General features: G+C 49.2%; 1 protein-coding gene across 1 annotated transcript in view; it reads left to right on the forward strand.

Moving 5' to 3' along the window:
• The window catches only part of ppfia2 (PTPRF interacting protein alpha 2), a gene marked incomplete at its 3' end in the record, with an annotated part of 130,162 nt that extends 109,013 nt beyond the window's left edge, over positions 1-21,149 (forward strand). The window contains exons 11-31 of the mRNA XM_079755738.1: positions 433-564; positions 956-1,018; positions 1,499-1,590; positions 2,077-2,209; positions 2,552-2,766; positions 4,171-4,420; positions 4,632-4,661; positions 5,122-5,249; positions 5,730-5,925; positions 6,431-6,489; positions 10,948-11,029; positions 12,524-12,724; positions 14,890-14,952; positions 15,512-15,544; positions 15,900-16,075; positions 16,398-16,495; positions 17,119-17,294; positions 17,874-17,942; positions 18,659-18,815; positions 19,916-19,972; positions 21,091-21,149. Coding sequence (XP_079611864.1) covers positions 433-564; positions 956-1,018; positions 1,499-1,590; positions 2,077-2,209; positions 2,552-2,766; positions 4,171-4,420; positions 4,632-4,661; positions 5,122-5,249; positions 5,730-5,925; positions 6,431-6,489; positions 10,948-11,029; positions 12,524-12,724; positions 14,890-14,952; positions 15,512-15,544; positions 15,900-16,075; positions 16,398-16,495; positions 17,119-17,294; positions 17,874-17,942; positions 18,659-18,815; positions 19,916-19,972; positions 21,091-21,149 — 2,469 coding nt within the window. The remainder of the gene's footprint in view (positions 1-432; positions 565-955; positions 1,019-1,498; positions 1,591-2,076; positions 2,210-2,551; positions 2,767-4,170; positions 4,421-4,631; positions 4,662-5,121; positions 5,250-5,729; positions 5,926-6,430; positions 6,490-10,947; positions 11,030-12,523; positions 12,725-14,889; positions 14,953-15,511; positions 15,545-15,899; positions 16,076-16,397; positions 16,496-17,118; positions 17,295-17,873; positions 17,943-18,658; positions 18,816-19,915; positions 19,973-21,090) is intronic.
• Positions 21,150-21,531: the final 382 nt, after the last annotated feature.

A 21,531-nucleotide genomic window follows, 5' to 3' on the forward strand; every position in this document is an offset into this window, starting at 1 on the left:
GTTGGAACATCGACAGCAAAGATGCCTTTAATAGCGCTGAGGCAAAATCGCCTAAATCAGCGTGGCTCCTCATTCTGATACTTGTGGCGTTCTGTAAGTTCAATCGATCATGCCTCAACTCACTAATTTGAAAAGAGGTTTGAAGCGCTATTTTCACCTAAAGTGGAAAATCAATCAAATGGCTTCACGACCGTAGCGTTAGTTAGTGATCGTAAATCCAGCAACGACAGACAAACGCTAAAGCAATTGTGCACTTTCATTAATGATGGTTCTGATACCGTTGGTATCGGGGGTTTTTTTCCTATAGAATGAAAAAATGGTATCTGAACATCTCCGCTTTCATTCCACATTCTTACCAAAAGGCCACCAAATCAGAGCTTTTCTCCGACCCTTAAGCTACCGTGTTGTCTCTAACCCTCTCCCCGCCCCCAGGCTCGACAGCGGGAGAAGATGAACGAGGAGCACAACAAGCGTCTGTCGGACACGGTGGACCGGCTGCTCACGGAGTCCAACGAGCGTCTCCAGCTCCACCTGAAGGAGAGGATGGCTGCGTTGGAGGAGAAGGTGAGGAGTGGGCCGGTGGGACCGCTGACCTCAGGGTCCCACGCGGCCAACACTTAAAAATAGTACTTAGAATGCATAGCGTCTTATCTTAGCTAGCTTTGTTGTATACGGGGAATGGGTTACCCTAGCGATTGTTAGTGCTTGGCACTTGGTTCTATGGACATCCTTTACCGACAGCGATATTTTGTTTCTCTTTCTTCTGACAAATGTACCTAATATAAATGTACCGCTTTGGATAAAAGCGTCTGCTAAATGACGTAAATGTAAATGTAACACTGCCTCATTCCTCACCTTCGGCGTTGGTGACTGACGGATCACCTTTTGAATGTCACAAAATGGCAGACATTCTCTTACTCCCTTTTTTTCCCGCCTTTTTTCTTTTTCGTTGTAGAACCTGTTGATCCAGGATTCAGAAGGTTACAGAAAACAGTATGAGGACTCGATACATGAAAAAGTAAGTGGTTGGTTTTCAGTCGGGTATGTGTGGGGGTGGGGGGGGGTATCCAACATTCGTAGCTTCTCCCCAAGTCCCTGCCATTATCTGGGTTTTGTCGGATAGTGCATAGGGGCCAACTACCCTGAACCAAACTGAGGTGTTGAATTGCTGCTGATCCTTTGTTATTTAGTTAATTTCACAGATATCTCATCTGGGGCGAACAAAGTAAATTTCTTAAATTTGTTTTAACTACGTTAAAGTTTCAGTCACACTAGAGGGAACAAACAACATTAAATGGCTAGTAAATCTCATTTTTATGAGAAAGTTAGGCTTAAAACATAAAAACACAAATGTTAGGGCTATTATTATCCATGTGTATCCATGTTCTAAAAGCCTCATCTATGGGATGGATGCTCAAGGCCTGTTCCTTACTTCTTGTTCCCTGCTTCCTTTTTCCTACTTCCTGTTTCCTGCCTTACGTTACCCTTCCCCCCGTAGACCCACCTAGCGGAGGAGATCGATAAGCTACGAGGGGAGCTGGATCAGTTCAGGATGAGGACCAGCTCCCTCACTGAACCAACCCTGTCCCGGTAGGTCGTCGCATGAGGGGGAAAACTAGACTCCATGATTAGGAAGATTATTCGGCGGCATGTGGTTCAGGAGGTAGAGCGGTTTCCCGGAGTGTCGAGGTGTCCCTGAGCAGGACGCCTCAACCTAACTGCTCCCGACAGGCTGGCAGTCACCTTGTATGGTTGACACCGCCATCAGTGTGTGAATGTGTGCATGAATGGGTGAACGTGAGGCGATTTTGTAAAGTGCTTAGAGTGGCCACTGGTTAGAAAAGGGCTGTATAAATGCAGTCCAAATGCAGTCCATTATCAAAGACGAGCGCTAGTTTATACTAAAGATGGCCATGTGTGTGGTCGAACCAAACCTCTACTTAAACAAACGTACCTGTTCATATTGATCCCAATACAAGATGGCTGTCACCATGTCCTATTCAGTGTTCTTCACGGTTGTAACTCATTGTGTGTGTGTGTGTGTGTGTGTGTCTGTGTGTGTCTGTGTGTGTGCAGGTCTCACATGGACACTTCGGGGGAACTCCGCTACTCGCTGGGCTCGCTGGCGGAGACCCAGTCGGACCACTACCGCTCGGCCAAGGTCATCCGACGTCCCCGGAGAGGTCGCGTGGGCCTGAGGGAGTCCAAGGTGAGACCGGCTCGGCCATGTCTTCTCTTTGTCTCTCTACCGCTCTCTCAGTCTTTTATTGTCTTTCATAAACATAAACAGTTCTATTTAGACCTGTTCTGTGATTAGTCCATCGGGAAGGATACGATCGACTTTATTAATCGCTAACAGTGAAACTAGATGCTAAAAAAGACCCATGCATTGATTGTATCCAGCCTATTGCCAAAGGGGCTCTTCGACTTACTGCCTCTATGTCCTCTGTCTGTCTGTCTGTCTGTCTGTCTGTCTGTCTGTCTGTCTGTCTGTCTGTCTGTCTGTCTGTCTGTCTGTCTGTCTGTCTGTCTGTCTGTCTGTCATCTCCAGGCTAAGTCCCTTGGCGAGCAGGAGTGGCGCTCCCAGCAGCTCGGAATCGGTGGCCACCCGTTCGAGAGCGACACGGAGATGTCGGATATGGACGACGACGACCGCGAGACGCTGTTCAGCTCCATGGACCTCCTGTCGCCGGGCGGCCACTCGGACGCGCAGACGCTCGCCATGATGCTTCAGGAGCAGCTGGACGCCATCAACAAGGAGATACGGTGTGCTAGCTAGCTTGGTCGTGATACCGTGTGAAAACAAGGTGGAACTGCGTCGTAGAAGCTACGGTGTGCTAGCTAGCTAGGTGGAGATACCGTCTGATAGCTAGGTGGAAAGGCAGTAGAAGACACGTTGTGCTAGCTAGCTAGGTGGAGATACCATCTGATAGCTTGTTGGAAAGGCAGAAAATGATACGTTGTTTTAGTTAGCTAGGTGGAGATACCATCAGATAGCTAGGTGGAGATACAGCTGGCTAATATAGAGAAGTTAAGCTGTGTTAGCGAACAGTAAATACAATGCGCGAGCCACAGCACTTGGGTGGGGATAAGGTGTGCTAGCTTGTCGAGGATGCTATGGCTTTAAAGACCGTATATGACAATGGCTGCTAATGTAGAAAGGGCCTATAATGTGCATGCTAGACTCTGGACTAAACTATTTATTAGGTACTTGCATGAAGCCCATGATGCCTTGAGGAGACTTCTTACTATCTTGTTAATGCTGTAATTATCTCAAGCCTATTCACATGTATAATTGCAAATGCAAATGCAGTAGATATTTTGGTCAGATGTTGTTAATATGCCTGGCGCAATCGCTGTAGACCAAGATACGCTTCTCAAAGCTTACTGGAGAATGAAATAATTTGACTCTCAAATAGCATTTGGCATCCTGGGAGTTGGTAGCTAATTAGCATGCTAACGCCCGGGTAGGGTTATTTATGTGAACAGACTTTAAGTCTTTCTATCTCCCCGATACAGGCCTGTAATTATTCTGTTGAATGAGCTCTTAGGAGCCTCTCCGTTTTGAATCCATCAAAGCCATGTCTATGCAAGGCACAGCACAGATTCACACAGAATTCATTTAGCCACACAACAAATTCACTTATTTCCTTTGTGATGACACCAGATATCCTAGGGAAGCTATTTATCTGATCCGAGCTGATCCGAGCTGATAGGACAGTTGAAGACGATTCAGTTTTAATTAAAGACGACTAAACACGTATTGATCCACCGCTTGATGGTCCGTTGAGTCTCGTATTCCCGCCGGCTGTGAGATCGTGATGAAGGGTTATATACAGAAACATGACTTGACAATATGACTGTCTCATCCCAACCCACCCATCACTAATCCACCCAATCTAACCCCATCCCAACCTAACCCCACCCTCCGAACTCCGTCTCCCTGCTGCCTTTGCACCCCTCAACCATCCACCCCTCCACCATTGACCAACCTCCCTTCATCCTCCACCACCCAACTCACCGACCCTCCTGTTTCCTCCCAACCCATCCATCACCCATCCACCCAACCACTCCACCTAACCCCAAGCTCCAAACTCCCATCTCCCTGCTGCCTCTCAACCCCCCCTCATTCTCGATCCACCACCCCCCACCTCCACCTCCTCCCACCAGGCTGATCCAGGAGGAGAAGGAGTCGACGGAGCTGCGGGCGGAGGAGATCGAGAACCGCGTGGCGAGCGTCAGCCTGGAGGGCCTCAACCTGGCCCGCATGCACCACCACCACCACGGAGGGGCCTGCATCACCGCCTCCGCCACCGCCTCCTCGCTGGCCTCCTCCTCCCCGCCCAGCGGCCACTCCACCCCCAAGCTGGACCCCCGCAGTCCCGCGCACGACATGGAGCGCATGGGGGTCATGACCCTGGTGAGCCCGCCCCCCGGAGGACTTTTAGTTTGGGGTACTCGTGTTCCAGGTCTGACCGCAGGCCAGTCCTCATGTGAACAGCTTCTTCTTCTTCTTCTTCTTCTTCTTCTTCTTCTTCTTCTTCTTCTTCTTCTTCGATGATGATGATGATGATGTGTTGATGTATTGACGTGGGATCGCCTGTCTTCCCCTCTGCTCTGTCTCCCTACAGCCCAGCGACCTGAGGAAGCACAGGAGAAAGGTACAGTCGCTTATGCTAGCACTTCTTCAAATACTTCGGCACAGAACGTACACACTCACAATGTTATGAGATAATTTGGATGAAAGTGTCCATAAAATGGCATATGTTTATACCAAAGATGTTCCTGTATTCAACCGACGATTTGCTATTAGCAAAAATCGTCTCTGGTTGGTATTAGTTGTTTCGAGGCATAAACCACAACTGTGTGACTAATGCTGGCCAACGGCTATAGGGTTAGTGTTCCTGTGGTTATGACCTCTAACACTAGAATATGCTTGTTGTAATAACAAAACAATAAACAAATCTCTTCCGTTAAGTACGATCTTGCCGCTCACTCGGAACACAGTTCGTCCGAATCAGATCCCAGAACAGGAATGCGAATTCAAGGATTCACTTACCAAAAAAAACGTGTGCTTGAAGTTTCACGACATTAAGACGCCAAAACCCGATCTTTTTTCAGATAGCGGCGGTTGACGAGGACGGACAAGACAAGGCCACAATCAAGTGTGAGACGTCCCCTCCCCCGACGCCGCGCACCGTCCGCATGACGCACACGCTGCCAGCGTCATCGCACAACGACGCAAGGGGGTGAGTTCGGTCCGCCGAACACAGTGGACACCCAGACGAGGCTTCTCCTTGAATACAAGTGCCCTACTCTAAGCTAGCTAGCTACACTTTATCTTTAATACCGTCTGTTTAAGCCAACTTTCAATTCTCTATTTTCTTCAAGAAAAGTTATCAGAGTCGCCATAGCTCAGGAGGTAGACCTATATGTGCTAGTTTGATCCCCGGCTCCTCCTAGCCGAGTGTTGAGGTGTCCCTGAGCAAGACACCAAACCCTCACTGCTCCTTACTGTCGCCTGGCATGGATGCCTCCGTCATCCGTTATAAATCGCTGTGGATGTTAATGTATGTATGAACCGTTATAAGTTGCTTTGGAGAAAGGCGTCTATTAGGGCTAAATGCCCTAAAATGTAAAACTTTATAAAATATTCGGCTTTAAACATGTCCCGCTCGTACAACCAAAATGGACGCCGATGCTGACCGCGTGCTCGTTGCTACCCCCAGGATGGCGTCCTCGCTGGAGGCCGAGGCCAGCGCCCTGAGCAGCGTGGCCAGCAGCCAGGACTCGCTGCACAACAAGCAGCCCAAGAAGAAGGGCATCAAGTCGTCCATCGGCCGGCTGTTCGGCAAGAAGGAGAAGGGGCGTCTGGGGCACATGGCCCACCGACACGTCATGGTTGATCCGCACGGTGGGGCATTGGTAGCACTGATGGTTAGCATGGCTGCTTAGCAGTGATAGTAAGCATGGCTGCTTAGCAGTGATAGTAAGCATGGCTGTTTAGCAGTGACAGTAAGCATGGCTGTTTAGCAGTGATAGTTAGCATGGCTGCTTGGCAGTGATAGTTAGCATGGCCTCGCTAATGTTACCTTGGCTTGGATTACTTGGCTAGCTTGATTTGGAATAGAAAAGCACAGCATAGGATGTTGGTCTAGAGTAGAATACAACATGGTTCCAGAATAGGAGATGTTTCTAGAATATAATTGGGAATAGAATGCGATCCTACTCCATTTTATTGCAGTAGGATCCAATAAAATGAAATAGAACATGGTTCTACAATAAATAATAAATAAAAAGTTGAGAAGAATAGAACAGATTCTTCAAGCTAACAGAGAGTTAGCATTGGCTGGTTAGCATTATATCGCTAATGTCTCTCTTGTCATTCCCTCTTCCAGCACCGGTGAACGACCCCGACATCGGGGGTCAGGATATGGGCATGGGGAAGCTTGGCACTCAGGCTGAGAAAGACCGCAGACTGAAAAAGAAGTATGTTTTCCACCCAAAACACACCTACTGTCTGAAGCAGCATCGCACTACACATAAACTACCCTTCAGCTTAGCTAGTGGCTAATCAATAAACACCTGTCACTATTAAAACCGGGCGAGGACAGTGCAGTGTGTTCAGATCCCATCCTATCCCATAGTGTCCCCGCTCTATCTGTAGCCTGAGCAAGAAGTCCCTTTCTGCTCCGTAACGGCCTGTCTCTCTGTTCACTAAGCTGCTATATCTATCAATATCTATATCTATATATAGATAATATTTGCAGTAGCCTTTCTACAACGACACAAGCATGTAAAACAAACAAACAAGGAAGGAACCTTTCAAACACTGTAGCCTCGGTAGACACACATTATGTTCCCCTTTACCGCGCTGCGCACTATTCTAAATCACCCTGTGGATCAGTATTTAACAAGGCCCCGGGTCTCAATTCACCAGGGTCTGGATCACCATTGAGCAGCCGAGAATCAGGCCAAGTATATTCAGAGACCACGCCAAAATCGAGTCTATCGATCGGGCTTTAGAGTCCAATTAATCTAGCTGGGCTTCCTGATCCATAAGGGAAGTGTATATAAAACGCAGCCCCACCCCCCCTCCCTAGCGGCCATTTTAGCTCATCGTCGCCCAAGACATGAACTCTACACTCTACACAAACCAACCGTCTCTGAACCAGGAATGTGTATGTGTAGTCTGTGAGTCGGGCGTGTGTGTGTGTGTGCGCATGTCGTGTGTGTTCTATTCTTCTGTACATTCGCCTCGTCCCGCAGCCAAATGCTGAATGTCATTTGGCCTCAAATGTGCACAACTGAGTTATCGTGACAAGACTAACTGTGACGCCCATGGTGGTATTGTATGGGGGGGGTGGTGGTGATGATGCCCGTTGTCTTTGTGGTGGGGCTGCACTGAACTATGGATGCAGGGCGCAGGATGCATCGTGGTGCCTCCCCTTCTCTTCGTCTCTTGCATGCCATCTCAAAGCCTGCCCCCCCCAAACCTTCACATTTCAGCTAACCGCTAACGGCATCGCTAGCGGGAGATGGTGGTTCGCCGGTTCATGCGTCTTGTCTGTTGATTGGTCGGAATCCGGCGTGGGGGCGGGGGTTAGTGTCTGTGGATCTCGGAGCACATTTGAAAATCTGTTCTGTCTGTGTGTGTGTGTGTGTGTGTGTGTGTAAGGGGGCGGTCGGGAATGATGTGGGAATGCGGGGAAAGACATACAGGGACATGGTCGTGTTCCCGTTGCATTTCTCATCTCCTCTCGTCACTGGAGCTGCACGAGCTGTGGTGGGGGTGAACACCTTGTACACGGACCGCCGCTCTCTCTTTCTGACTTGCTTCCATCCCCCCCCCGGTGCTCAGAAAGCGTGTTGTACAAAGAATGTCCTCCAACATGACCTTTGGCGCACATGTGTGTGAACAAGATGCATGTTATTTGTTTGTGCGTCCATGTCAGTGTTTGTGTGTGTTTGTGTGTGCTTGCATTCAACCTTTTTTTAATTTTTTTTAGAGTCCTATCGGAAACTGCTGTTAACCCATTAACATTTGTGTACTTTTGTCTCCTGTAATCTCTCTCTCTCTCTCTCTCTCTCGTCCCCTCCTCTCTCTCGTCCCCTCCCCTCTCTCTCTCTCTCGTCCCCTCCCCTCTCTCTCTCTCTCTCGTCCCCTCCCCTCTCTCTCTCGTCCCCTCCTCTCTCTCGTCCCCTCCCCTCTCTCTCTCTTCCCCTCCTCTCTCTCATCCCCTCCCCTCTCTCTCTCTCGTCCCCTCTCTCTCCCTCTCTCATCCCCTGCTCTCTCTCGTCCCCTGCTCTCTCTCTCTCTCTCTCTCTCTCTCTGGTCCCCTCCCCTCTCTCTCCCTCTCTCATCCCCTCCCCTCCTCCCTCTCTTCATCCTCTGATTCTCTAACAAAGCGGGTAAGTGGTGAGGCCGCGTGATATCCTGACCCTCCTGGGCCTGGTGTCCATCGTTCCCCTCGCTGTGTCTCCCGTCTCTCTGTCTCCGTGTCCGTCCATCTGTCCTTCTGTATGCCATCCTCCACCAAGAGACAAGAATGCTAAATGCCAAGGCTACGCCACAGTCCTTCTCTGTCTGTCCTACGTCCGTCTGTCTGTCAAATCTCTCTCTGTGTCTTCCATCTATTATTTTCGTTCTGTCTCTCGCTCTCTATTTCTGTCTCTTTCCATACTTCTATTTATATCTCTTGTTACTCACCCTCTCTCTCTACCTCTTTCCATCACGATTTCTCTCTCTCTCTCTCTCTCTCTCTCTCTCTCTCTGCTCAGTGGCTGTCGGTGACGCTTCATTTGCTTTCTTTCCCTTCACTAACTCTGTTAAGCCCCGCCCCCGGCCCCTCCCCCATGCAGCTGAACCAATGGGCTGGACTGAGAATGTGCGGCGTCCCACTGGGGGCTGACTTACACCTGGAATGTTCTTCCTCCTCGTCCTTATACACCTGCCTCTTCCTCGCTCTCTCTCTCTCTTTATGTGTGTGGAGTCACAAGCTGTAGCACCCGGTTGCAGGAATGTAATGTGGCTTCTTACTGTCGCCGTGTGTCTGATCTCGTATGATTTGTCGTGTTTATAGTTCTCTGAACTCGCTATCTCAACCCTTCAACATCTTCCTCCTCCTCCTCCTCCTCCTCCTCCTCCCCTTCCAGCTCCACAGTCAGTGGACGTTCATTTCCTTCTCTTATCAGCCGAGGCTGAGCATAAGAATCACACATTTTGTCGACGCAATGCCACATGTGTTTCGACCTTGAATGTAAACACGATGTGTTTATTGTCAGTGTTTCATTGACCTTGTGCGCTGTGGGAAGGTGCTGCTACTCAAGTGGTCCTCAACACTTTAGTGGCCCCTGTTCCGAAATTTTGTTCAGAAAAATGAGTGATACTTCAATTTCCAGGTTGTATATAATATAAATATCCCAGTGAACGCATGCTAATGACACTATGCTAATTAGTAAACTCACAGTCATTTCATATATATCTTATCAGACCCTTGAAACCTTTTTTAAATGTCCAATCAAGTACCAATAGCTCATAAATCAGCAGTCTCCCAGACGCTCCATTATGCAAATGAGGCGGCCCAAAGTGGGCCCCCGACCCAGAGGTTGGGCAACACCACACTACACTCCTGAGGGGCCCTCGTCCCTGTCCATGCCTCCACGGCCCCCGCCATGCCATCCTCTGGGAATGCCCATGTACATATGTGTGTGTGTATATACGTGTGCGTGTCTGTGACACACAGGCGTCTATACAGTGCGGACAGTTTGTGTGTCTATTCCGTTTACACCGCCGTCGTGGGAATGTGCCGCAGCAGCGTGTGATGGAGTCGATGTTGCCTGCCGTCCCTGGTCAGGGCGTGATGATTCTTCTACTCTATTATTGTCCTTTTCTTATTCTACTGTTTGTATCTCTCTTTGCGCTGAGTAGGCGAGGGCCTCTGGACGCACCGCTCATTAAGTCCGTGGCCGCGTCCCACCTTAACCTGCGGTACTTACTAAGCAAATACTCTCCTCTCTCTGTCCTCCCTGCAGAACACACACTGACCGCCACGCCATCCCAGCACCCCACACACGGGGATCACAAGCATTCCATTTGGTGTTCGAGTGTTTTAGTCTTGGAATACTGATAATACTGCAAAACTACGATAATAAAGTGCTGTTCTACTGTTACTGCAGGGCAAGGTGTTGTACTATTGATAGTACTGCAGTACTGCTATAATACAGTACTGTTCTACTGTCAATACAGGCCAAGGTGTTGTACTATTGATAGTACTGCAGTACTACTATAATACAGTACTGTTCTACTGTTACTACAGGGCAAGGTGTTGTACTATTGATAGTACTGCAGTACTACTATAATACAGTACTGTTCTACTGTTAATACAGGCCAAGGTGTTGTATTACTGATAGTACTGCAGTACTACTATAATACAAGACTGAAGTACTGTTGTAGTGTTTCTACAGTGCAAGGTGTTTTACTACTGATGGTACTGCAGTACTACTATAATATAGGTACTGTCAGTGAGTCACACATGTGGGTGAAGGTAGCCTTGTGCCTTTAAGGGTGTGTGTGTGTGTGTGTGGCATGCTTATCCCATCTCCTTTCTCCAACACAGCAGAGATGAATGATAAACCCACCTTTCTAAAGCTATTGGGTGCACAGGACACACACACACACACACACACACACACACACACACACACACACACACACACACACACACACACACGTCTCTTAGACACACACACACATACCGCAAACCCCACCCCATCCCATTTGGATCACAGTGCTTAGTGGCTAAGGAGTGCCTTTTAAAAGAGGTTGTGTGAGGGATTGTAATGTTTAACGTGTGTGTGTTTGTGTGTGTGTGTGTGTGTCTGTGTCCATGTGCTGCTCTTTGGAAAATGGATGCTAAGGAAGTGTTGCGCTCTTCCCGTCCCCAGGCACGAGCTATTGGAGGAGGCCAGGAGGAAAGGCTTACCTTTTGCCCAATGGGACGGCCCGACAGTGGTCGCCTGGCTGGAGGTAGGCGGCATGAGAGGCCCAGTGCCACCATGAGGTGGCTGAGGGAATACGGCTCATCAGTGTTAGCATGCCATAGCCGCAGAAAGGCTAAATGACGACAACATCAGGCTACTGCATCAAAATCAAAATCTACCAATTATTAATCAGAGCCCTAAATATCTTTTTGAATTGATAAAAATCAGCCCTGAAAAGTTAGTACTGACTACACAAACATGGACACTACTCTTTCCTCAGGTCATGTGTTTTATTAGTGGATAATCAAACTAACTACAGCAATGTGTAAAGCATTCTCACTCTGAACTGTGCTTTCAACTCCTGGATAGTAAAGCATCAGCAAATTGTACCGAAACACCGCTATGGAAATGCACATTAAACAGTCGACCATAGTAGTGTAAACCCTGACCCCTTACATTCGCATCATTACTCCTTGTTACGATGAAACAAGCTAGCTTGGCCTTTCCGTGGGTTATTATTAACATCTTTGCATCATGTTGGTGCAGTGCAAACACCCCCTACACACTCCCAGCAGCGTTGGCAGTGGTTCGGGAACCACAGCCACGCTTTCCATTGTTCTGTAACCACAGCCTAAGCAATGGGGTAATGTGTCTCTGCTGATCATTTTGTTGCCTTCGCTATTTTTCTAAAAATACGTCAAGCGGGGCGCCCCGTCAATAGACGGGGCGAAAAAAACAACTGAGAGAGCTAAGACCCATCATGGTGCCGATATGAAATAAGTCTTAATATATAAATTTATATATAAAACATAATGCTCATACTAGACTGAGATATAAAATCATACAGCCCCTTCAAAGCCTGCTTGTGGAATCCATGAAGATGTTTGTGTTGCTATAATTGATGCTACACTGCCCTCTGGTACCAGAAGGTTGGATTACACCCCAACATGCAACCCTCTTTACACTCACACAAGCCAAGACCGTTCGCTGAGAGTGAGCCCCCTAGTCCCTACACTGTCCTCTGTGAGTAGAGACACAGATACAGTTGTACTGTAGGATTTTACAGAGATTTTTTAGATTTGCTCCTTCACTTTTTGTCCCCCCCCCATTCGTTTTTGATACTTTTACCCACCGTTTCCGAAGTTCTTCCAACATGTCAGTCGTTGTCTAACTGGTGACCTGTAAGGTGGACGAAAACATACACATCAACCCAGTAAAAAAATTGACTACTGGCTCGATTGTGAGTTTAATGTTTGAAGTTAAGAAATGGATTAACATGGTTCATCTATTTTGAAAGAATTGGAAGGAGTATATACACTATTTTCCACTATTTACAGTTAATTACAGTTTTTTATTCCTTGCACACGTTTAGATTTAAATATGAAATGTAAACGTCATTTTATTTGTAAATGTTTTTGTAAAATGATTTTGTAAAATGTAAATGTAAACGTTTTTGTAAACCTAAATGGAAAATGTGAACGTAAACGTTTTTGTAAACGTAAATGTCAAAATGGCCTGTTTGCTTCTGCGCCCATCCCAGCTGTGGCTGGGCATGCCCGCCTGGTACGTAGCGGCGTGCCGGGCCAACGTGAAGAGCGGCGCCATCATGTCGGCGCTGTCGGACACGGAGATCCAGCGGGAGATCGGCATCAGCAACCCGCTGCACCGCCTCAAGCTCCGCCTCGCCATCCAGGAGATGGTGTCGCTCACCAGCCCCTCGGCCCCGCCCACCTCCAGGACCGTGAGTCAAAACAAACGCACCTCCTCCCCGAGTTATACATCTAGAACTATATCTCTATAGATATAGATTTAGGTGATTATCTATAGATATATATATCTATAGATTTAGAGTCTATCTATATCTATATAAATATTTAGAGGAATGGATTTAGATGTATATATCTATCTATTGATTTGATATATGTGCATGTATTTCTGTCTGCTATATATATATATCTATAGATCTATAGATATATATCGATATACATCATCTATGTATATAGATATAACTATATAGACTTAGACAAATATCTTTACACTCGTCCTTCCTATCGGCAAAAATGTCATACTGTCAAATATATAGCTATTTTTAAATTCTATATTTTTTGATGTGAGACAGAAAGCTTGTGGGGACTGTAATGAATAAAATGAATGAACACACACACACGCACACACACACACGCACACGCACACGCACACACACACACTCTGTGAGGTATCTGCCCCTCCGTCTGGACATGTGAGTGTTCTGTTGGCTGTGCTTTAGTGCGCAGTGGGGACCTGCACAGACTAAGGACTGTGTGGTTAGTGGGATGGACCCAGTGTCTATTTATACAGCAGCAGTTCGCTTTGTTATGGCACAAGTTGCCACGGATACCACACCCATGACCAACTCGTACCGCCTTTGCTTGCCCACACACGCACACACACTCGCACACAAGCACGCATACACACACGATTAATAAGAAGCCGGTCCCAAAAATAGTGCTGCACATTTTCGGTGGCGGCTACCTGTTTGCTTCACCATGACGACCAAGACAGCCATGGCAACAGCCTCGCTCTCCCCCATGGTCCTTGTCAGGTCTCAGTGGGAAGCTCAGTCCCTCTCACACTCGCACGCACGCACGCGCGCGGTTGTGACCCTACATTGCGGTCTAACGCCTGATTTCCGCCGTGGACACCGCTGCTGATCGCTGCCACTCTAATCAATGAAACCATCCCCACCGGGCGCGCTGCTGAACGTCTCAGCAGCGTCCCAGGAGCGGTACGCCGCGCCCCAGCGCTTTCATTCCGTAGCACTTCGATTGTTGACGCGAGCCGTTGCTGAACCGCGTCAATTTCAACAGAGCAGATCGAGCCGGGCAGGAAGTGAAAAAGTAAAAGCCACAGAGCATCCGGTCAATTTTCAAAATAAAACACAATACTCAGCTCATGTAGCCTTTCACAACTTCACATAAACATTACGTCATGACCGGTGGCACCAGGTCAGCAGTCAATCAATGAAAGGGTCTCAGAGGGTCGGCAACATGGACGACGAGAGACTGATTGTCGAAGTGGAGCAACGTAAAATATTTCATTAAATAAATCATCGTTTTTATAAGGATAAAGTCAGAAAGGACAAAGCCTGGCATTTAATTGCAGTAGTTTTGGGAGTGGAAGGTGAGTACATTAGGTTTTGGATTATCTCATGGTCTCGCGTGAATACGGCTGGCTCACAAGGCAGCGCTACGCTGCCGTTCCGCGCCCGGTGGGGATTGACGCAGGGCAGAGTTCGCAGCCGTTCCGCGGCGCATACGCTCCCGGTGGAAATCAGGCGTAAGCAACCCACACACACACACACGCGCACACGCACACGCACACACACACACAGCGCAACTGGACTGGAATGTAAACGCCACAGCAACAAACGTACACGCATGGATGTAAGGGTACTGCACTTAAGACAGCGATGGCTCATGGGAAATGTACTTTGTACACCATGCAGGAATCACCTGGCATTCAATACCTCCTCATCACATCTCTTGTACTGCGCATGGCGAGACATACTTCCGTGTGACCATGACCAGTGTACCGTTGTCCCTTGTGTCTTGTCACCCTTGTGTTCTGTTTTGTGTGTTTCTCGTGTGTGCGTGTTTCTTGTGTGCGTGTTTTTCTTGTGTGTGTCTGTGTGTGCGTGTGCGTTCATGCGCCCGTCGCCCCAGGGTGCAGGGGCGGGGCCGTGTTGCCAGCTCTTCGTCTGACTGTGATGCTATAACACTATTGGCTTACAGTGGTGCTGCTCTTCTTCTTTAACACTGCTTGCCCCTCCCACCGGAACCTCTACTACCAATCACCCGCCGCCTCTGGGCCCTCCCAAACCCCGCCCCCTCCTCTCCCCCGCGCCGCGCCGCGCCGCACGCTGCGTAGGCGTCGGGCAACGTGTGGGTCACCCACGAGGAGATGGAGACCATGGCCGCTCCCTCCAAGACGGTCAGTGATCCTCGTCTTCGTCCTCCGTCGTCTCGTTCCCTTGTCGTTGCTCCATCGTCCACTAACTCCTTACCTTCCTGCCCCCTTGTGTCGTTTTGCGGCCGAGTTTCACTTGTACTTGCATTGTATCCTTATTCTCTTGTCTCCTTGTTCCCTCGTCTCCTTCTTCCCATGTCTACTTGTTCCCTTGTCTGCTTGTTCCCTTGTCTCCTTGTCCCCTTACTCTAGTGGTCCTGTCCTGTCTTTGTGTCTTTAATAAACTAGTGGTTCAGCCTAAGAGAATCAGAGAGAGAAGTCTGTGCGGCGTTAGTTGGTTCTTGCTGGCGTATGTCCGAGGTCAACATGTCTCTTCAGTGGGATTGCAGATGATATCTTGTGGGTGGTGGTGTGGCGGCCGCCGTTCCAGACACTGAGCAGTGATTTGTAGTCTTGCACTGCTCTTTAAGGAACAGTTTGGTACACACTGAAGTCTGAGCAAAGTGTCACATCTGTACTTTTGTCTATACTCATTCCAGTGACTCATAATTGCCTCTAATATGTATCATTACATTTCCTACAGAAATCTCAGTCTGAGGAGGGCAGCTGGGCACAGGTACTGCACTACAAACACCCAACACGTCTTCACTCAAGCACTACCCATAAACTCACATGCTGCTCATACTCTAAAGTATACACACATACTGGCCATACTCAGAAGTAATCACACATACGGGCACTACTCAGAAGTATACACACATAATGGCAATACTCTTTCCTTGAGAGTACGACCCTTTGAGATATCCACTGTGGCCGTGCAAGAGGATCAGAACCAACCACGATAACAATTGATCACACTCTTAATCAAACGATGTTTGTAATCCCCTCTCTTGTGCTCTGAACCTCCACTCAATCCTTTCCGTCGTCCCTTCCCGCTCGTTTCCTCCTGCCGTTGCCGCGGCGACGGGCAGACGCTGGCCTACGGCGACATGAACCACGAGTGGATCGGCAACGAGTGGCTGCCCAGCCTGGGCCTGCCTCAGTACCGCTCCTACTTCATGGAGTGCCTGGTGGACGCCCGCATGCTGGACCACCTCACCAAGAAGGACCTCCGCGTGCACCTCAAGATGGTGGACAGCTTCCACAGGTAACGCACACACACGCACACACACACACACACGAACGTGCACCTCAAGATGGTGGGCAGCTTCCACAGGTAATACACGCACGCACGCATGCACACACTCCTATAAACCACACACACACACACACACACACACACACACACACACACACACACCTCAAGATGGCAGCTTCCACAGGTATCGTGCTATCCACCACTACACCATGCAGGGACACAAAGTTGTGTGTGTGTGTTTGTGTCATGGTCGTCATGGTGAAGCAAACAGGAAGCTGCCAAATTGTTGGAGGATGGTTGGAATATCTTTGTGTTTGTTTGTTTGTGACAGAACGAGTCTGCAGTACGGCATCATGGGACTGAAGAAGCTGAACTACGACAGGAAGGAGCTGGAGCGACGCAGAGAGCACAGCCAGCAGGAAACACGCGGTGACTATAATATACAGGCAACACGGTGTACCGTACTGACTATAATATACAGGCAACACGGTGTACCGTACTGACTATAATATACAGGCAACACGGTGTACCGTACTGACCATAATATACAGGCAACACGGTGTACCGTACTGACCATAATATACAGGCAACACGGTGTACCGTACTGACTATAATATACAGGCAACACGGTGTACCGTACTGACTATAATATACAGGCAACACGGTGTACCGTACTGACCATAATATACAGGCAACACGCGGTACCGTAGTGACCCTTAACATACAACCGGCACCGTACTGACTATAATATACACGGGGTACCGTACTGACTATAATATGTACGCAGTACCGTACTGACTATAATATATACGCAGTACCGTACTGACTATAATATACACAGGGTACTATAATGACTCTAATATACAGGAAACACATGGTACCGTAGTGACTATAATACACAGGCAACAAACGGTACCATGACTATAATGCACAGGCAACACACGGTACTGTAGTGACTATAATATAAAGAGAGAGAATAACTCAATTTTTATTGAATTTTAATAACTGGTAACTCCCTTTCATAACTTCCATATGTACCGTCTCCCCCCCAGACGTGCTGGTGTGGAGCAACGAGCGTGTGATGCGCTGGGTGCAGAGCATCGGTCTCCGTGACTACGCCAACATCCTGCTGGAGAGTGGCGTGCACGGTGCCCTGGTCGCCCTCGACGACAACTTCGACTACAGCAGCCTGGCGCTGCTGCTGCAGATCCCCAACCAGAACACTCAGGTGACCGCTCGGTGACCTTTGACCCCAGGGTGGCCAAGATGGCAGCGACCAATAGTTTTTGAGTCCACACAAAAACAAACATTGAAACGATTATAGACTTATTCGTGTTACGATAGATCCAGTAAAGCATTAGTCTCATCGATTCACCACCTCAAACAAATGAGAGGAAAGACCCAGGAAAACGGGGTTAACTGGCACAGAAAATATTTAAACCCTGTTCGACCTTTAACCTTGGACAATATGTCATCCAGAGTGGTGGTTCAAACAAGAACTCCTACAGGAAGAGCAGCTCTGGCATCTTGGTCACCATTTACTTCATTCAGGCTGTGGGGACAGAGGGGAATTAAACCCTTTCTCTATCTTCTGACAGATGTGCCTATTGTAAGTCCCTTTGGATAAAAGCGTCTGCTTAACGCTCTAAAGGTAACCGTAATACAGCTCCCTGCGTTGCCCTGCAAACCTCCCTGGACGTCGGTCCGGTCCGCCCCTTGCCCTGACGGTTCAGTTCTGCCCCTCTTGTGTGTCCCTGAAGCCCAGTGTGTGGAGGAGTCCCTCACGCTGTCTCCTCCGTCCCCTCAGGCACGTCAGATTCTGGAGCGCGAGTACAACAACCTGCTGGCCCTCGGCACGGAGCGGCGCCTGGACGAGGTGAGGGGGGGGTTGGGGTGTTGGGGGGGGGGCTCGGCTGGTCTGTCTTTACCTGCTGCGTCACAGACCTGTCGACTGTGCAGCACTGACACACACAACGCAGGCCATTATACCCCTGGTGACGTCAGTGTGTCTCTTCAGACGCGTTCCATTGGCCCCTTTCCACGCCGGTGTTAGCGCTACATTAGCATCAGTTAGCATTGATTCTTGTTTGGCGCGGACCAACACCACAGCCCATGTGACTACAAAGTGGATACTGTTCTTGACTGGGTCCTTTAACTCGTAGAGTTCAAGCGTACCAACGCAGGGGGGCCGAGTTGAAACGAGCAGGAAAGGGTTAGGATAGGATAGGGTTAGATCTTTAAGCTGTGTTTTGGGCTTTCATTGGGTAGAGGCTGTAAACTATGGAGCTAAGTCCACCTGCCACCAGGCTACAATCTGTTTGGACCCATTTAAAGTCCTTTATAGGCCTCGCTCTAGCACTCTGGTAGCCCTTCACTGGCCCTCTATGATATTATGTATTAGCACCCTTTAGCATAGCATCCACGGGTCAACGAGGAGGTTGCTCGTTCGACCCCCGGCTCCTCCTAGCTGTCAGGTGTCCTTGAGCAAGACGCCTCAGCCTGACTGGCTCGAGCGGCCACTGGTCAGAAAGGGCGCTGTATAGACGCAGTCCGTTCCCCATTAACAACCAGTAACCGCGTTGCGTCCCCCAGTGCGACGACAAGGACTTCCGGGGCCCGTCGTGGCGGCGCCAGTTCCCCCCGCGGGACGTCCACGGGATCAGCATGATGCCCGGCTCGGCGGAAACGCTCCCGGCGGGATTCCGTCTCACCACCGGCTCGGGGCACTCGCGCCGCCTGCCCCCGGAGGGTAAGCCCCGCCCCCTCCACCACCTCCACATCGTCACGGCAACCTCACTGAATACCGTACTGTTTAAAGGGCCGCCCGGAGTGTCAGCGGCCATCTTGGTTCTGGATGCTAGCTTGATTTGTTAGCTGTAATATCAAACGTAAATGGCACCTAGCGGCCATGTTGGTTCTAAATGCTAGCTGGATGGGGAAACTGAGCACGCCTTCTGTCTCCTCACCCAGCTAGCATTTAGAACCAACATAGCTGCTCCGTGAATAAAGCCTACAGCAAACAGTAATTAATAACAATAAATCTAAACCCATCCACTAACGACATCAAAAGTGGGGTTAATGGATCAGTGGGATGAAGTGTCTATCGTCTATTGTTAAAATATTCCGCTCAACATTTGATTTGAAAACGCTAATCTAACGACTAGACGCCTGCAACCGTTTGTAAATTACACAATTTATTCGAGTCCCAAGGTGAAGACTAACGCATAGCCGAGACGTATTCTAACCACCCCCCCCCCCACCCATGCGTGCGAGACAAAGTGTATGTACGTGTGTATGCGTGCTGGTGTGTGCACGAGACTAAGTGTATGTACGTATGTGTGTGTGTGTGTGTGTGTGTGTGTGTGTGTGTGCGTGCGTGTTGGTGTGTGTGTGTGTGTGTGTGCGTGCGTGTTGGTGTGTGTGTGTGTGTGTGTGCGTGCGTGTTGGTGTGTGTGTGTGTGTGCGTGTTGGTGTGTGTGTGTGTGTGTGCGTGTTGGTGTGTGTGTGTGTGTGTGTGTGCGTGTTGGTGTGTGTGTGTGTGTGTGTGTGTGCGTGTTGGTGTGTGTGTGTGTGTGCGTGCGTGCTGGTGTGTGTGTGTGTGTGCGTGCGTGCTGGTGTGTCTGTTTGTGTGTGTGTGTGTGCTGGTGTGTCTGTTTGTGTGTGTGTGTCCGTGCTGGTGTGTCTGTTCGTGTGTGTGTGTGTGTGTGTGTGTGTGTGTGTGTGTGTGTGTGTGTGTGTGTGTGTGTGTGTGTGTGTGTGTGTGTGTGTGTGTGTGTGTGTGTGTGTGCGTGCGTGCTGGTGTGTGCACCCTTGACTCTGTGTCTCTGCTCTCCCCTGGGACTGGTGCAGTGCTCTATGAGGGGCTGGGCGACAGTTCTGACGACATGTATTTGGACTGGTACCAAGGTCAGCTATCTCACTAACCACCGTGTTGGGAAACCCCACCCCACCCCACTAACATCACCCCCCCTGCCCAGACTGCCCCCACTCTCCCCTGAACCAGTGTAGCCCCCCCACCCCCACAGGTGATTCCTCATCATCCTTTCAGTGCCCGCCACCCTAACATCACCCCCACCAGATCACCACCTCCCCACTCTGAACACATGGTGGTCCTGGTGTAGGCTCCCTACCCACCGGTGATTCCTCATTAGCCTATCGGTGTCTTGGTAACGGATCTTGAAGTGAAAGCAGGATAGATATTGATTACCAAGACCGGTTCTGCCCTTTAACGCATGACGACGATTTGAAACAAGTAGAATAAGGTATACTCTGTAGAATAGGTCATGAAAACCCTCAGTTCTGACACGCCCTTTAGAAACAGAAGTAAAAGTAGAAAACTAAATGGCTGACATGTGGGCTGATGTGAACGTTTCCAACAAGTCTTCAAACTAAATGTTATGTAGCTTATCTATCCCCCCCACCCAACCCCACTCCTTCCCTTAGTCTGTTAAAAGAGAACACGGTTAAAAACAAAAGGATAAGCAGTTATGTTTTTGTTTTGGTGCGTCTGGTTTGAACCAGTATGTCCTCCGGTGGCCTGCATGGTGGAAGACATCCCACTGAGTTCTCCTCTAACAAAATGGCGGCCCGCGTCCGCACACAAGACACGCCCCTCCTCTGTGTTGTCATCTCCCGGTGGGCGTGGCCTTTGGCAACGCCATCTTGTTTGTTTTGTTTAAAAAAAATGAAATGACTATGTGTCCGAGTGGTAACATGGCTGTGAGAAGATGGCCATCTTGTCCATGATTTTTTTTTGTTAAGATAATTTGTGATGAGAATGTAAATAATTATACTTAAAGAAAAATAGTGTTTGGTATGTAATGGGCTTGTGTTGGACTGGGGCCATTTTGCTGTAGCCACATCCCCGCCAGCTTCCTGACCCTTGACAGTGGCCCTCGAATCCAACAGTGGCCCTCAAGCCCCACAGAGGTCCTCATTCAAATGATCTCTAAACGAGCGAGAAGGCGACCACTAACTAACCCTCTCTCCCTCCCCCATTCCTCCCCCTCTCTCTCCCTCCCCAGTGGGGCCGTCCATGGTGCAGCGTCTGGACAGCTCCACAGTAAGAACCTACTCGTGCTGAGGGGAAGGGCCGCGGGCCCCGGGCCCCTGGTCTGAACACCAGCCTGTAGGTCACACACACACACACACACACACACACTAGTGAGGGGACTCGGTCACATTTGTCGCTTCAACGCGACCTTTTCTCATGAAGCGACGCCGCCAGAACGAGGTACTTGAGCGTGAATGGGAAGGTTCACGTACAGAACACATTGATCTGAACGTGAGATTGTAAAGCGCTCATTTCCGTACGTCGGCTTCTCGTCTTAGGTGAACCTCATATAGCCTAGGACGTTGAGTGACCGAGCGGAGTAGCCGCTCACGTCTCTCTCTCTCTCTCTCTCTCTCTCTTTCCGGCTCACACAGGCCGGAGCACAAAAGTGTAAGAGTTGCATTGAACCGAC

The sequence above is a fragment of the Pollachius pollachius genome (assembly GCF_949987615.1).
Source record: "Pollachius pollachius genome assembly, chromosome: 18".
Lineage (NCBI taxonomy): Eukaryota > Metazoa > Chordata > Actinopteri > Gadiformes > Gadidae > Pollachius > Pollachius pollachius.